Below are 17,943 nucleotides of genomic sequence, written 5' to 3' on the forward strand. Positions count from 1 at the left end.
AAAATTTTAATGCAGAGAGCATTTGGATGAGGGTAAAATGTTTTGGCAGATTTGGTTTTTAATCTGTGCTTTGTTTTTGTTTTGCTGATGAACTATTGTGTTGTTTTTTGTGCCCTTGCAACTTGTTGCATTGCTACTTTTCCTCAATAGTTTTTCCAGTTCAACAATGAACATACTCTCTCCTTACTCCCACCCCTGTCACATATGGCTTTTGTCCATGAAGGTCCATGATCCTCTTTGTTCCCCAGCGGGAAAGCTGGTTGGATCTACCCCATAGAAGTCATCCCATTGACCACTGTTGTGAGCCCATACCCATGACCACTAGACTGCGAGTATATAAGCTCACTTAAGTTTTGCTATATAGTATCAGCTACGTATTAAGTTTTGCTATATATTATCAGCGAACAATTATCAATTGTTCTTTCCTTATCAACATTTCACAGCTGTTCTTATCTGCCAACTTACATTTTATTTTTGTTTACATGATTGGTTTCTCTCATGATGCTAAGAATTCATCCAATTATCTTCCATAACAAAAGCATAACCGTTTATTCAAATTCTTTCAACAATCCTGAAAAACCATTTTATGACCACAATCTTTTAATAGGTTTCCAGTCAAGGTATCCATCATACAGTCCATTGTTTAGATATACTGATGTATAAAGGCCTATGTTTGAATATTAAACAGACTTCATCAAAAGTTTTATTTTTGTTTAAAGTAAGATATCATAGCACTACAAAGATCACTTTACAATATTCTAATTCACATTTATAACCAAAAAATTAAGATACTTTTGAATTAATACAATTTATTAAATCTAAAGACCAACAGCATCTCAGTTAACTTTACTACACTGATAAATTAAATCAATCTGCAAAAATAACTACAAGACCTCTTTGGGCACCAAGACTAGTTTTTTTACAGTAACAACTAAGCTGAAGATCATCCTCGCTTACAACAATCTAATTACATAGTTAATTCAAATAGGAGCATTGGGTATACAATGAAAATTCATATTTCTGTTTATCTTCATTGTTACTATCCTTCAGTTAAACATAAAATTCAGACTATGTCAATAGAAAGTCTACTGTGAATTTTAGGTTGTTACCAACGGCACCCAGTCACTGCAGTCCACTGGGTCCATACAGTGTATACAGTGCTAACTTCAACACTGCAGTGAACAAGTATGCTTGTGAACACAGGAGATGTTCATGCAATGGAAGTACCAACAGCATTCTGAAATGAAATTACTAGATTCATATGGCAATTCTGAAATAGTTGGACCAGAGAAACCTGTTGAAGTATTTTCCGCTTCCATACTTGCGTCCACAGAAATACAGAGGCGAAGAGAAATTTCTGCATGTGAAATGATTTCTTGAACTCTTTCCTCTGAAGTAGAAAGCAAAATGCAACATAATTTTCACAGTAGATTTCAACTGAATCACAAAGCACCAGGGATTCAAAAGTAACAATATGAATGGGAATTTTTTTGGTGGATGAAAGACATTAGATGGTTTTTTTTCTGTAATCACCAAGGGCAACAGCAACCAACAGTCAAAACAGCAGGACTACAATAAAGACTGCAACAGTTCTGTTCAACTATCTTCCACCTTCTTAGAGTATCATTTTATTTAATTATATGACTGGATAAACCAGCCAATCCGATGGGAAGAAAGAAACAAAAACTAAAACCAAAGTAAGAGGCATCTCTAGGTGAACAGTCTTATCTCAAGTGCAGAAAGTCTCACTTAACATGAACAGCAGCCAATCAGCAGATAATTCTTTAAAAAAAAAACAGGAAGGGAGATATTCAGTCCCTAGAGAAGGTTCCCAAGTCAAAGAAATGCACTAGGATTTGCACGGGGATCCTTTTGATTCCTATATCTGTAGGTCAGCCAGACCCCCAAGATCTAAAATGGAGAAGAAAAAAAAGAAAAAAAGAGAACAAACCATATATAAAATATTATAGCTTTGCCATTCAATACATCACAAAACATTTGGCTCATTACATGTCCCATTTTGGAGGATAGATCTACTAGTGGCTAACTAGCTATAGTGACTAAAAGGGAACCTGCACATTCAGAGGCACTAAACCTCTAAACAACAGTGTCAGGACTCTCAGGAGACAACATCAGGGGAAAGCCTTTGCCTCTAATGCCCAGTATGCTGGCCCTTCAGGGCTACTGGTTGGTAAATGCATGAAACTGCATGCGGAACCATTGTTCTGATGATCCAGCAGGGGGTGTTCTTGTGTGCTTACATATACATGAGCGCTATTTATGTGGGCATATAATGCAGCCTCCAACTGAATAGCCTCATTTACCTTACACACACATACAGCTTAGATTTTTGTCTTCTGCCTCAACAGTGTGAAAAATGAAACTGTAGTACATCTGACGAAGAGAGCTGTGGTTCTCAAAAGCTTATGCTACAATAAAGTTGGTTAGTCTTAAAGGTGCTACCAGACTCTTTACTATTTTGCAACTACAGACTAACATGGCTAACTCCTCTGGGTCTATGTACATAGTACAGGGTCTCTTCACTGGTAGCCCTTGTCAGAGGTGTTGATTTTATGCCTTTCACTAGCAGTTAGAAGCTTTTTAATGCATTACATTTTTAAAAGTTGTGGCAGGCTGCATGCTGCTGCTTTCACTGTCTCCCCTCCCCTCCCCCCTGCTTTTTTTTTCCAATATAGCAGGTCACTTTGGACTATTCAGAAATGTCACAAACACAAGTATCTTTCCGGAAGCTTGTTTTGAGGCATGGGCGTATCCATTTGCAGATGCCCTCAAAGGGGCACAGGGTAGTGACTATTCCGAAAAAATTACATTTGAGTATTCCCCCACATGCAACTCTTCTGTTTATCTCTGGTTGAAAAGCAGTGTGCCACACATAGAAGGCACTGAATTTTTTAGTATTATAATTTCCCAAGCCTACTCCTCCCAACATATCTTCTCATATGTAAGTAGACAGAGAAACTGATCACTATAATGTAGACTATACTACTGTGTACTACTGTAAGCGTGCTTCTGCTAGGTAATTTCTGCATCATTTAACATGTCATGTTTACTTATGCTTGTAATGCATTGCTTTAGCTCTGGATATTCCAGCTGAAGATCCTACTGACTTACACCGCGTAATCCACTTTGAGTCGCAGTGAGAAAGGAAGACTACAAGCAAATACATATTCTGTTTACAACAATAATTATACAGAAGTCACCAAATTGTATAGCAAGTATCTGGTCTGGGAGTTAGGGGAGAGAGGCAGGCTATGGAGGAAGAGACATTTTCCCCTGTGTTTGCACAGCTTTGAAGCATAGTCATCGCTGGCCCTGTTGCACAGCTTTACAGCTGCATATAGTGATTAAACAAGGTAACACAAATGACTAACTATAAAAATGACTATTACAAATTATGCAGTCAAATTTCCCACATTTGGGGAAATCGCATGGGTCAGCACACCTGGAGTACAATGGATGAAAAACCTTTGGAACACAACTTACTAAATTAGAGTGAGCGAGTAAGTGAGTGAGCGAGTAGTCATCACCCCACCGCTAGTTTTTAAGGCTCATCTTAAGGCCAATTTTACACTTACCTCAGTGAAGCTAAAGAAGAGTCCAATACCGCCCACAAACCGCAGGACGATCCCAGAATATTCTTCTAGTATGGGTGCACAGGGTGAGCAGTGTGACATTTTAGAACACATCTGCAATAAAGCCAAGTTCAAAACAATTTATATGACCCACACTCCTACATGTTTAGGTAGAAAGACGATAAAGATGGTTGCAGCTTTCCATGAATCATTCTCCAAATACTGAGGGTGCATCCACTAAAGTTATGTCTGCTCAAGAAAATCCAATCACAGCTGCCTCTATGTCATGTTAGCTGCATGCAATCTGCATGATTTACAAGGCTACAGACGTCATAAATCCAACTCCGCATGTGCAAAGACAGAAATCCAACATGCAAAGTAAATTATAATTATTTTATTGTAGAGATATGCAGGCTTGCTGCTCTGTTCTTCTAAACCAGGAACTGGAGCATAAGCAAGGTATCTACTTACAACAGGACAATTTTCCTCTTCACTGACATTTCGGAAGCCACAACAATTTAGATTCCTTTCAATATCCTGTTTTGCACTGTTTGTGTTGTTCCACCCAACTTCTAGAAGCTGGCTCTAGGAGGCAAAGAAAATTGTTTGCTTTAGTTACGTTTCCATTCCATTCCAAAAGGAAGACAACCCTGAATGAAAGATGATCCCTGTTTTTAAAAAAGGTATTACACGAAGGGGTTTTTTTTATTACTGTACCAACTGTAACTCGTATGCAAATTTAAGAAGTTACCCCCTTTTTTCTTGACAGCACATGTGGATAAAACCATAGTCTTCCATCCAGGTAAACTAGCTATATCATTTGAGATAACACTGTGGTCATTTCTGTGTGCCAAAAACCCACACATGAGCTTCACAATTACTTCTTTGATAAGCACAATTCCTCATGTTAAGCGGCAATGCTCATTCAATTAATTCAAAGGTAAACAAAACAATTTCCTGATATAATGTAAGACCAAAATCTTGAAGGAGTTGCTGCTCCACTTTTAATGTGGATGGCAAGAATTAAAACGTTATGTCCAAATTTGTCATGAAATGAAGTGAAATCTCTGCAAAGCCCAATGGGATCTTCTGACTGCTTGTTCAGGGCCCTCCTCTCTTCTTTTTAGCTCTTCCCTGTATGTTTAACTAAGACTCTCCCTAACTTGAGAGAAAAAGAACTCAAGACCCTGCCCCTCCCTGACACTCCCCCCACCCTTCTGAACAAAAGGGATGAAGAAGAAAGCTCAAAGCATCTCCTGGCTCTGCAGCGGTCTCCTCCCAGCATTTCCTCTAGTGGGTGGGATTTAATGGTTGTATCAGATATGGACAGGCTGGCCTTGAGAAGAAGGGTATGTTGCTCATAAGCTGTAGAGTGGCTTGCCAGCAGCTATTTAGATGTAGAACTGTACAGAGCTCCTGAGTCATGATGGAATCCCTTTTTACAAACTCAGGCAAACATATTCAGGTCCATGTATTGGACATATTAACAACCCTCTCAATCATAAATAGCTCACTGACATTTTTAAAGAAAGAAAGGGGGGGATCACAAGATATTTCTTACCTGCTGGTCTTTGTTCAATGTTAAACAAGCACAGGAAACAGAGAACTGTATAATGAACACGAGCAAGAGAATAATCATATACTGAAATCACACTGTTAAGGTAATTGCGACTACATTTTCACAAGCAATATATCACACACTTAAGAGTTAACTATTGTATGGGAAAAATGAGTATTCTTGCCATAAATCCTAATTCAGATTTGATTTTGATTGACATATACCTACTAAACAAGACAAGGTGAGGTAGACATTTCAGATTTTTAAAAAAATTATTAATGATAGCAGACAGAGGAAGGAATCCATGAGACATAACCCAGAGCGACATTCCTGACATACTACTCTTGCATAGCTCTCATTGCACAGAAGTACGGACTGCCAGGTTGTGCCCCATTTCATTAATGGAAAGAAAACGTCATTTACATTTTCTACCTCACTACTTTGATGTCTTGGATAGGACTTAGACATGACACAGTCAACAGAATGACCTATTTATTTATAAAGAGTTGGTTTAAATAAGGGCAATATATATGATCTGGTTTAGATCCAGAATCTTCTACAGCTAGTTTTTAGATAGTCTCTGTATTTAAATGGAGTAATTGTGTCATAAGATATATTCTCTAGACTTTAACTGCAAAGTTAAAATTAATTGTGCATTCAGCAATTGAAATACTGAAACTCTTTTTCTGAGCTCAAATACATTGCAGAACTCTACTGCTAAACTTGCCCTAATATTGGCACCTTCAGACACCAAGCACCTCTAAGTAATATCTTAATTTTTTCATGAAACAGGTTCATACACACATCTCTGCTGCTTCTGGAACTTGAAAAGTACATACATGGTGTTGGTTAACAAGAATCCACTTTATATTTAATAGAATGAAGCTGAATCCATGTAAAAAATTTGAAGCTAGATGCAAAAGAAAGGGAGACTCTTAGAATGGTGAACCTTACATGTGTTAGAAAAACAGCAAGTTAAATCCAAGTTCCAGGATAATACTGAAACTTCAAGTGTAAGACTGTTGTAGATTAGCTCCACTGGGGCTTCCACAATGCTAATAAACACCCAAATGGTTTATTTTTCAATGTTTTTATAGCTTTTCAACTGAGATTGCCTAAACTTCCCTGCAAGGGCCATCTGTGCAGGTTTGCCACAAATCTAAATGTTCCATATGGCACACAAGCTCTCTCAAGACTGCACCAAACGCATACTTGAGCCCGTTCACGGGGAGGGTGGAATAAAAGTCTAAAGTAAATGAAAATAATAAAGTACTTTTGTTCATTCACCCTTGCACACATACACACACACTGTTCATCATACCTGTTGCTGGTAGAACCTTAGGGACAGCCAGTGTGGTGCAGTGGTTAGATAGTTAGACTAAGATTTGGAAGACCTCCGTTCCAAACTTCATTCTGCCATAGAAGCTTGCTGGGTGACTTTGGGCCAGTCACTCACTCTCCACTTGAGCTCCCTCACAGAGTTGTCGTTAGGATAAAATGCAGCAGGGGAAAATGATGTTGTAAGTCATTTGGGGTCCCCTTTGGGGAGAACACAGAAATATAAATACCTGCCTCTATTCTGCTACTAGCAATCTAGCCAGATACAAACTTCCTAAATGGGGGGGGGGAGAGAGCTATTAGGCTTTTATAATACATATCCTATTCCTTAATGGCTGCACAGTTCATTCCTTGGTGACAGATGGCTATGCCAATTTCCTTCCTAGGCAGTGGATCAAATCTACCAATTTACCACTATTTAGAACTCAAAGATTTATTCTTTTTCATGCTTCTACCTTGGTTCAAATCCTCTCCTGCTAGAACATTTAGTTGGACTCTGGCCTATCTCCTGGAGTTGTATATGTGCCAACTGCCTCTGATCTTTCATGGACTGTGCTGTCCTTCAGTTGAAGTAGCTTGGCCTGATTGTCATCTCATATTATTGCTACTGACATTCGATTCTTGAGCTTCCATTCCTGGTGGTGCTTTTCCTAGCCCCAACAAAATGGAACCCACTTTTAAAAATGGGCAGGAAATGTTTTGTTGCCACCATCCTTATTTAAGCAGAAGGCAGTACTTCAGACAACATTCCACACACAACGCAGGCTGCAGGTGAAGCAGCATTCTGGGCTACCTCTTTGCTTCTCAGCAGCAGCATACACTCCCATGCTGCGATCCTCTTTAGGGACCTAAAAAGTCTTGTCTATGGCATTTCCAGCAAAACACCATCATTTGGAAGTCCCATGTGAAGTGATATGGATGTTAGGGACCTCATCTAAATTCCAGCTGAGAGCTACACCTCAGAGCCTGGAAAACAACCTGCTGCAGAGAACACCTATTTCAATACAGGAACATACCAAACTCTAAAGGATGGGAACCGTGAGAAACATGACCAAGCAACTGCCTTGCTAGACAGCATTAATAAGCAGCCAGCACCTGCTGTGCAAACATTATCTGCTTTCAGTGACTTAATAGAGAAAGTAACCTGAGCATGTCTAAGCCTGGGCTGCCAAAGAAGGATTAAATCTTTATTTTCACTGTTCCAAAACATTCATTGTATCACTTTGATCCTAAATTTTACATTTAAAATATCTTTTAATATTATTAGAAAATGTATTTCTGACACTTCAGTTTGTTTATGGTTCTGAAATGCAACTTTCCAACAGTTTTAGAAAAAATTAATAGCACAATAAACCTGTTTGCAGAGCCAAAGTCTGTTAAAGCAAAAGTTGTTCATATAGTGAGAGCTCTGTACAAACCATAGACTTTAGTTCCAAATACCAGCAAACACCAGCAAAAACAGTACCCAGAATAAACCACAGTCTAGCTCAGACAGCTTCTACTGTGGGAACCCTTGCAAACTGGGAGAGTGATGAGCACCATATGTGAGGCAGCAATAAAGCTGCCAACTCTTGGTTGGGAAATTCATGGAAATTTGGTGAGGGATAGGAGCTCAGCAGGGACATGAGAGAGCCAGTTTGGTGTAGTGGTTAAGAGCGCGGGACTCTAATCTGGAGAACCGGTTTTGATTCCCTACGCCTCCACTTGAAGCCAGCTGGGTGACCTTGGGTCAATCACAGCTTCTAGCTCTCTCAGCCCCACCCACCTCACAGGAGATAATAATAACATACTTTGTAAACCGCTCTGAGTGGGTGTTAAGTCATCCTGAAGGGTGGTATATAAATCGAATGTTGTTGTTGTTGTTATGTTATACATCCACCATCAGGAGCTGCCATTTTCTCCAGTGGAACTTATCTCTAGTCAGAAGATCAGATATAATCTAAGGTAACTCCAAGCCTCACTGGGAGACTGGCAAACCTTGGCAGTATTATGTACCACACCATTTTTTTTCATTTAATTCTAATGAACCACCTACTAGTCTGACAAGCTGTATTTATTCTCTCACGTAAGTTGCTTTCACAACTTTTTTGCGGGAAAAAATCAAGAGTAGCAGCTCCACAGCAAAAATCAGAACAGGGCATAACTAACACCATTCCTCCCAACTGAAGTTTATTTTGTTTCCCATAGTAGCAAAGTCACAGTCTGATCTTTACTCAGAGCCAGCTAAAGCTGAAAACCCCAACAGGACTTGAAAGCTTGCCTGGGGTTATTTGGGAAAGGTGGCTGGGAGATCATGTTGAATTGCGCTAGCAGCGGCCGACATCAGTCTCCATTGATCCAGAAGAAGATACTAAACTGCTCAGTTTCATTATTACTCAAAAGTATTTTCATTCTGGCTTCAGCCAGTTGAAGTGACTACAAAAAAAAAAACAACCTCCACCAAATGGCAAATGTATTAGAGTATGAAGCAGCCACTTGGGTTTCCAGGCAGTTGCCAGCCTTGCTGAAAGGGCCAAAAGAAAAGTTCAAAACAGTGAAATTGGTGTGAACAAAATCAATCACAATGAGAGCAACATTAGACCCCAATGTGTGTTTACATTTATTGAATTTTGTTATCCTTTTTTAATGCTTGGGTGTTCTACAAGCATAAAAGGTAAAGTGCAAACCGTCTAAATTAATAAACAAAAACACCCAATTCTCAAAACTAGATTAACATGCCATAGTTATTTAAAATATTTGTACCCCACATTATCTCCTTGAAATCAAGACATCTAACACAGCAACAACTAGTTGCAACACCACACAGGTTAAAAACACAGCTAGATCTGTTGAAACAGTTAATCCTCCCATCAAACCATCTCTAATATTAAATCATTTTACATGCTTTCTTAATGCCCTCCCCCTCCCCCGCAACCACTCTGGTAAGCCATTCTCTGGACCTACCACAGAGAAAGCCCATGGCCCAACTGCTGCTGCATGGCCACTCCTAAGAAAGGGCATTTGCTAGCCAAAGTTTCAATCTCTGATTTCTATGGAATAAGACTGGAGTAACTACATAGGATTGTAGAGTTAGCTAACTACTTCAAAGTGGAATCTGGCCCACATATGAAGCCCTTAAAAACTAGACTGAGAACTTTATAACTAGAATAGGATTAAGAATTCAATATTAATACTGGTTAGTAGAACATGCAGACCACTTCTGAGAAGCGAAAGAACGTCACTCCCTTGTATAGGAAGCAGCCTGCCTTCTGTATCCGTGATCTGTTGCAATTTCAAGGGAACCTGTTATAGCACCAGTCTTGTGACTATGACAGAAGGAAAAATGTTTGCTCTCCCCTACAATGTCATAACTTGGTCAAGGGCCAGTTAGTTAATGTGTTCTTTGTACTTTAGATGATCTCACTGAAACAAACTTCCCTCATTTCAATGAAGCAGCAATGGAATACAAACAGCATCTGAGACAGGTAACAAGGAACAAGAGGATTTATAGGAGTTCCAATATAAGGCAGGGCTTATGGATGACAAAATTCCCAAGGAAAAAGGATACAAAGAACAGCAACACCTGATGGTGCTTAACAGCTCCGATCAATCCCACCAGCGCAATCAGGAACAGAAATATGCCCACTGCAATTGCCACTCCAACAACTCGGAAACTGGATATGAGGCCGAAACCTATACCCCATGCTGCAATCCCAATCAGCAACAAGCTGACCAGCTGGAAGGAAAGCAAACGAGAAAGTTAATATTAACAAAAGCAGATTTTTAAAAACGCAGCTCTAAAGTTATGATTCTGTGCACACTTGCTTGGGAATCAGCTCATGGAACTCAGTGAAATTTACTTCCAAACATGCATAGGGCAATATCAGTTCTCTCTTTTTGGAACCTTCAGTGAAAATATATCTTCCTTTTAATATCTCAAATCAAAAGTGGAAAAAAATGAATATAACTAAACAGTGGGGACCTCTTGGCTAATTTTATTTTTCTCATTTTGTACAGTTTTGTAATGCACATTTTATCCCAAGTAAATAACTATCCAACTGGCTGCTGGGACAGTTAAAAACTGCAACTGTTAGCAGTTAACTGAATAAGGGTTATAGTTATTTTTAGTCCCTTTTTTGCTACAAATAACACAGTAAATACATGCAAAACTTATACAGTTTTGCAAACATTGTGGAATTATTTGCTAGGCTGACATGTCACCCTCTGCGCAACAACCTAAAATCATGAATAATATATTGTGGGGTTTTTTAAGCAGAAAGGAACTAGCAAGTCAAGATTAGCAGTTTTGGCACTTGTGAGGAAGTGAAAATTGTTCTCTTCAATTCACAATGATAATTCTATGCAAGGAACTTGAGTGGCACAATCAGCCTGAAAAAACTCATACGGCAGAATCATATTGCTACTGATGCTCCAATATACTATCTTCAGCATTTTTTAAAATATTGCTATTGTTGGGACAGAGACACTCTGTCAAGTAAGATGAACCATTTATAAGGACTATTTGTCAAACACTGCTTGTCAAATACTGTTGGTGCGAAGGCACCATGCATCTACCATATGAACGAGATCTTTAGTTAGAAGTATGAAAACATTCACTAAGGGTTTTTTTCCAAAATTGCTTTCAAAATGGGCAGATATGACTCAGGCAAATGTTAGGAAATCACACTTTATGTTCAGGAAAGGGAGGACTTTCCTGTGTTTGTACAAAAGCAAGGACAGATTCCAAGCCATAATAAGTCACCTACATCTCTACTACAACATGGAGGAAGGGAAGCCAACAGCAGGAAAAAATTTAGGCCAGTCAACATTGACACAAGAAATGAAAGAAAACCCTATTAGTATGTGAAAGCTTTCTCGTTTGAAAGTACATCTGGAAATTACCCTTAACTATGCTGCAATCCAAGTGATCTACATTAACCATCTGTATGATTTGCTCAGGTAGATCTTTTTGTTATGAAAAGTTCATCAAAACCAGCAGCATTTCCTCAGTGCTCTACACTCATTTATACTCAGGGTATGGGCTAGAGGACACAAGACACAACAACCTTACTGATGTGAAACAGGCATGGGACTGAACCAATAGCTGGTTGCAAAGCCTCCTAGGAACCCTATGTACGCTGCCTTGAATTCCATGATGGAAGGAAGGTGGGATGTAAACATAATAAATTAAGAGTTCTTCTATCCCACAAAGATATGCAAGTCAGCATTGTGTGCTGACTTGCATAGTATCTGGAATTCCTATCTCCTGTTTTGTTATCATTAAACAACAAGCTGTCTGAAATGTTTTTCAGCCCACAAATGCATCCAGGGGCCTGAAACTACTGATTCAGAAATGACATTAGCAACTGTTGACATCATGATGTCAGATAGCTGGGGACGTAAAAAGCTCCCACGTAAGCCTGAAAAGGCCAATTTATCCAAACCCAGAAATAACAAACCAGGGCATACCAAATATGGATTTCAGGTTGCTCCAAGCTATCAGGAACTACCAAGACCAATTAGGCAATATGCAGTATGGGAAGCCTGGCTTAGCTCAGCCACACTGGAATTCCTTCTTCTTTGCAGAGACACCACAGTGAGGCAATATGGGACATCATCTCAAGAAAATGTCTCTGCTCAAAGGCTGGGATAGGTCAGCTGTGATGAGGTAAGGCCTCCTTATCCTTGCAGATAATGGCTTGAGGTGCCAGAGAGCTGTTTGGCCATAGGCTGCAGAGTTGTGTCCTCTGAAGCTACTCTGGGGTGAGATCATCAGAGTTTCCAACAACTTTCAGTCTACAGGAACTGGGAAAACTTCAGGTATAAACAACAACTCCTATAAGATTCCCCAAATGTGGTGGAATTGTCAATCAATTAACTAGTCAAATATTGTCAATTGGCCATCTGTTATAATACAGGTAGAGCTGGGCACGAATCGAAATAAGTTCGTGACGAACTGGGCTGGTTCGTGGTTCGTGAACCAGCGGATCATCAGAGACCATTTCTGATGAACCGCCACAAACGTTAGGCTGGTTCGTTTGGTTCGTTTTTTGATTCATCACTGCAGCCTGGTGCCAATCAATCAGTTTCATAGGCAACAGAGGATGGATTTCCTGCAGACCCGGAAATGGCCTTATGCTGGCTTGGAAGCGACCTTCTGCTGACCCGGAAATGACAATCTGCTGATCTGGATGTGACATTTTCACAACCCAAACAAACCGGTTCATGAACCAGGGCAGGTTCGTGAAAGTTTGTGGTTCGTGAAATGCTACGAGCCACGAACTGCAGTTTGTTCCCCCCCCCCCCCGTTTGTGCCCATCTCTAAATAAAGCCAAGGATGCCCTTGTAAACAATCTACTTTTCTCACTGCATCTTGGAGTTATGTCACAGAAAAGACAGGTGTGAGGACTTCTTGTGTCTCAGTCCTACAGCATTCAGGGTGTTATTCACAGGCTTGGATCTCACACACAGAAGGATGAGAGGGAATGAACCAAAATGTGCTCCTTCACAGGCAGTATAAAGAAGTTCAGTCCATCTTACCTTCTCACCCTCTCTCCCCGCTGAAATTAGGTTTAAATTAGGAGCAGGCACAGGCACCCTTGCACTGTAACTATATTGCATTTTAAAACCTCTTGTATTATCAGCACTACACTTAAGTCCTTTGTTTAAATTTCTCTGCAAACAAAGTCAAGAAGAACTAGTCAGTCTTTTGAACATTATTTATACATACTTATCATAACTTGTGATTTTGTGACTGACTAAATATTTCAACTATTTAATTGACCATCAGTTCTTCTAAGCTGCACTATAGCAACTATGCTGCTCTTTGGTGTTTCAAGAAACTTTACTGCTTCCCAACTGTACTTATCATTGGAGGCTGCCCCATATGGGAGTTGTTTACGGCTGCAATGGTCATAAAGTGATCACAGCAAACACTTCACATGCACACAAAGGCAAAAAGATTAAGGCTACAGTTTTAAACATACTTAACAGGATTTATTTCTAAGTAAATGTTGGATTGTAGGGTTAAAACTTCCCCCCATTTGTGTCTGGATTAAAATGAAACTAATTAAACATCAATTATACTTTTAATGATGTATTGTTCCTTAACATTCTCAGTATGCAGTGTATTCATTCAATAAAGGACTTTATTGGAACCCTCTAAAGATCTGAGTAAGCCAGGCTGCTTGTAGAAAGAGCTAAAAGCGGTAGCCAAAGTTGTGTTTCCGCTACTGGCTGTATCCATTATTGATACCCAAATGTTCTACCTGCCTGTGCACAACTGTGGCCAGCGTGATTATGTTACAGCATTGCATAAGCTCACTGGGAGAAGTGAGGTGAACTATGGAGAGACCTATTTCTCACTGCAATGTCAGTATATCCACAAGAACTTGTTCCCTGACCCCCAAGTAAAGCTAGCATAGGCTAGAAACTAAGGAATCGGAGCCAAGCCAACCTAAGTAGATGTTTGAAGCAGCCATATATTTTAAAAGGCGACAATGAAGCAACGCATCCATGACCTGAAAGGTGCATTCTGAAATGACTTGCAGTAGAAGAGGCAACTTCTGTGTCCTGCACAAACAGGTCAACTATGAAGTTCCGTGGGTGGTCTCAGTTCTAAGATTCTACCTGTGGTGGTAACTGAACTGCCGCTCTTTAGAATAAAAACGAAATAAGCAAATAACAAAAAAGTAAATAAACTAAACTTTTTTTAAAAAGCAAATATTAAAATACATCCCAGAATTTTAAACAATGGAAGATTTTAACGGCAAAGGCCTTCAGTAAGAACCTGTAAGTTTCTAGAGAGCTATTCAATTTCCAGGACTATTCAGACCCCCTTGTTTACTGGCCCATTTGATTTCAATTTCTCAGTGACTACACATTTTCCTACCTCAAGGGCACAGGATCAAACTGACCTGTGTAACATATACCTTGCATGATGAAATGCACTGCAGGTGAGAATGCAGTCCAACATTAGAATGTTTCCCACAACTTCCTTGCCCATGTACGTGTCACAAAAAACACTGCTAAATACACAGATGTCTGTGCATGTGTTTTAATGCATGTGTATAAAAACAAACACATGATTATCTTCAGTGCATCACAAAGTGTCTCAGGATAGTGTTACGACTTGTTGTTAATATTAATAAAAAGCTTAAAAAAAAAAAAACAAAGTGTCTCAGGATGACATATCATTAACTCCATATATAGCCCACCTTTTTTTTTACTGAGAATCAAGGCAGATTACCATGAGATTTTCAACTGTATGATAAAATTAAGGTGACGAATTAGGGCAACTAGTTAATAAGTTATAGTGCTGCATAATGCAAACAGGTTTTTAAAAAGTTTACCATTATATGGGAAGTCACCGATAGATATGTCCCATGTATATTTAAGAACAGTCTGCGAAACAGGAGAATACTATGATCCAGGGGACTTATAAAGCATTTTGGGTACTAAATGGCATATGTGAAAATTAAAGCATCACTAAAGATCTAGGGCAGAGCTACTTAAGAGGTGTGGCTCCGCAGCAGAGCATATTCTTTGCACACAGAAGGTCACAGGTTTAACTCCAGCATCACCAGCTTCTTTCTTTCTTTCTTTCTTTCTTTCTTTCTTTTTATTTATTTATTTATTTATAGTCCGCCCTCCCCATGGACAGGCTCAGGGCAGATTACAACATACAGATAAAAAATACATTGATAAAATGGTACATTAAATAATGATAAAAGCCAGATTTAACAGCATAAAAACAAACTCTGCACTAAGTTCTGACTCTGCACTATGTCCCAGGTTCACTTCACCCTTCCCTGCCAACTACAAGGGAAGAGAGGGGCGGGGACCTGAGTTGGTGCAAGATTAGTCACCGTTCCTACATGGGGCAGATGACTCAATATAGCCCACCACTAATAGGAGACAGGCAGGGAGGCCAATTGGTGGATCTGAGTACTGGCCTCAACCAAATGCCTGGCGAAATATCTCTGTCTTACAGGCCTGCCAGAAGGACACAAGGTCTTGGCAGGCCCAAGTATCCTCCGACACAGAGTTCCACCAGGTTGGGGCCAGGACTGACAATGCCCTGGCCCTGGTTGAGGCCAATCGAGCATCCTTAGGGCTAGGGACCACCAGTAGATGTTTTCCTGCTGATCTAAGTGCTCTCCGGGGTACATATGGAGGCGGTCCCTCAGGTATGCTGGTCCCAGTTCATTTAGGGCTTTATAAGTTAAGACCAAAACCTTGAACCTGATCCGGAACTCCACGGGAAGCCAGTGCAGCTGCTGCAAGGTTGGAGTCACATGTGTCCTGTATGGTGTACACGCCAGGACACATGCAGCAGCATTCTGGACCTGCTGCAACTTCTGGTCAGACCCAAGGGAAGCCCTGCGTACAGCGAGTTACAGTAGTCTAATCTTGACATGACCGTTGCATGGATCACCATAGTTAGGTCATGGGCTGAAAGATAGGGGACAAGTTGCCTGGCCTGCCGAAGGTGAAAAAAGGCAGACAGGGCAACTACTGTGACTTGGGCCTCCATTGATAAGGAGGAGTCCAGTGTCACACAAAGACTCTTGACCGCCGGTACGGACACAAGTGGCGCCCCATCGAACACTGGGAGCTGGATCCCCCTATCCACTGTACCATGGCCCAAGTACAGGACCTCCGTCTTCCTAGGGTTTAACTTCAGTCTACTCTGCTGCACCCACCCAGACATGGCCTCCAAGGCTCTATTTAGAGCACTAGGGGCGGAGTCAGGCTGGCCATCCATCAGCAGATACATCTGGGTGTCATCCACATATCGGTGGCAACCCAGTCCGAAACTCTGTACCAGCTGGGCGAGGGGGCGCATATAAAGATTGAATAACAGGTATTATTCAAGAAAAGAATTAGGTAATGCAAAAGACCTCAACCTGAGAACTGCTGCTAGTCAGAGTGGGCAACATTGATCTCAATAATGTTTCAGGTCTGTGGTTGAAGAGCAAGATTCGGGTCCAGTAACACCTGAGTTCGATCCTGGCAGAAGCCGGGTTCAAGTAGCCGGCTCAAGGTTGACTCAGCCTTCCATCCTTCCGAGGTCGGTAAAATGAGTACCCAATTTCCTGGGGATGATGTGTAGATGACTGGAGAAGGCAATGGCAAACCACCCCGTAACAAAAGTCTGCCAAGAAAACGTCGTGATGTGACATCCCCCCATGAGTCAGTAATGACTCGGTGCTTACACAGGGGACTACCTTTACCTTTTAACACCTTAAAGACCAACAAGATTTCCAGGGTATGAGCTTATCAGAGTCAACGCACTCTTTGACTTCCAGTGTTCATGTGCGATTCTCTCACCTTTCAACCAAATATTCAAAAATAAAAGTTGTTATAAACAATTTAGAAGCTTTCCTGCTTATGCTTTAGGTATTTGTCACTGTTCACAAACTTTGTCCAATAGAAACACAGGTACTTTAAATATATTGCGGGTCTTACCCCTGAACAGTAAAAACAATCAAACAAGCAAAACGTTTTGGCTACATAAGAGTAGGGAAGCTTCCTTAACTATCCTGTTTAAGGAGGGGGGGGGGGCAATGTATTATCTTTTAACTTCGCCTGGAGCAAAGGTAAACAGATAACAATAAAACCAAACAAGCCAATTTAACCTGAGCCAGCTTGAAAAACTATGAAATCCTATCACGATTTGATAAGGCAGATTGGCCCTACGACGATCTTCCTGACAGTTACTAAAGATGAACGCGCCAAGGAAGCTGTTGCAGGTCAGTATTTTAAACGCGTTTCTTTTCTGACCAAAGCTGGCGCCTTCCCCGCTGTACAGGAAGCATAAATTCCGCCCGGGAAGCTTTCCTATCGCCGCGCCTGCCAGGAAAGCCAGCCGGCCTTGTCCACCTGCCGCGTGGCTGATAGAGGCACGACCAGCCATGTTGAGGCTGGAAAGGGGGCGGCGAGCTGAGGCAGAGAGCCGCTTCCCACGGCAGGCGCCCCGAACGCGCCTCGGTTCCCTTCCCGCCGCCTTTCCGCTTAGCGGCAGGGCTCCAGGGGTTCTGCTAGCAGGTTCGCGCCCCTTCCCTCTCGCTCTCCCGTCCTGCCTCACCGCGGCAGGTGCGCCGACTCAGCTCCTTGCCCGGCTCTCGGACTGCAGGTGGAGGGGAATGACGCAGCCCACCCGAGCGCTCCGCCAGCCCGAGAAGCGCCACCTTCCACCTCCCGAGGCGAGCGCTCAGGCCTCGGTGCCGGCGCTGCTCGCCCTTTTGAAAAGGAGGGAGGCGCCGCATAAAGGGCCGGCCGCCGGCTCCTCACCGTATACAGCAGGTTGAGGATGCAGAGGCAGTTCTTGGAGCAGGAGAAGCCGCCGCACACCATCGCGACCTCCCGGCAGCGCCTCCTGCCCGCGCGGCCAGTCTAGTCCAGGCCAGTCCCCTCGGGCTTCGGCTCTCCGCTCTTCTGGCAGAAGGGAGCAGGTGACGGGGCGCGGCGCGG

At 41.5% G+C, this 17,943-nt stretch overlaps 1 protein-coding gene across 1 annotated transcript; it reads right to left on the bottom strand.

Moving 5' to 3' along the window:
- Positions 1-680: 680 nt before the first annotated feature.
- TSPAN13 (tetraspanin 13) lies at positions 681-17,941 on the bottom strand. Its single transcript, XM_054991069.1, has 6 exons — positions 17,764-17,941; positions 10,037-10,204; positions 5,155-5,235; positions 4,065-4,178; positions 3,597-3,707; positions 681-1,911 (listed from the first exon to the last, which is right to left on the bottom strand). The coding sequence occupies exons 1-6, from the start codon at positions 17,824-17,826 to the stop codon at positions 1,837-1,839; spliced, it is 612 nt and encodes a 203-aa protein (XP_054847044.1). The 5' UTR covers positions 17,827-17,941; the 3' UTR covers positions 681-1,836.
- Between the last annotated feature and the right edge of the window lie 2 nt (positions 17,942-17,943).

This window comes from Eublepharis macularius, chromosome 11, assembly GCF_028583425.1.
Source record: "Eublepharis macularius isolate TG4126 chromosome 11, MPM_Emac_v1.0, whole genome shotgun sequence".
Taxonomy (NCBI): domain Eukaryota; kingdom Metazoa; phylum Chordata; class Lepidosauria; order Squamata; family Eublepharidae; genus Eublepharis; species Eublepharis macularius.

Excerpts from the sequence above, each read along its gene's own strand:
- TSPAN13 (XM_054991069.1), bottom strand. The coding sequence starts at position 17,826 with ATGGTGTGCGGCGGCTTCTCCTGCTCCAAGAACTGCCTCTGCATCCTC. Across the intron at positions 10,205-17,763 it reads TCCTCAACCTGCTGTATACG|CTGGTCAGCTTGTTGCTGAT; the intron begins GTGAGGAGCCGG and ends CTTTCCTTCCAG. Across the intron at positions 3,708-4,064 it reads AAGAGGAAAATTGTCCTGTT|ATGTGTTCTAAAATGTCACA; the intron begins GTAAGTAGATAC and ends GCTTTATTGCAG.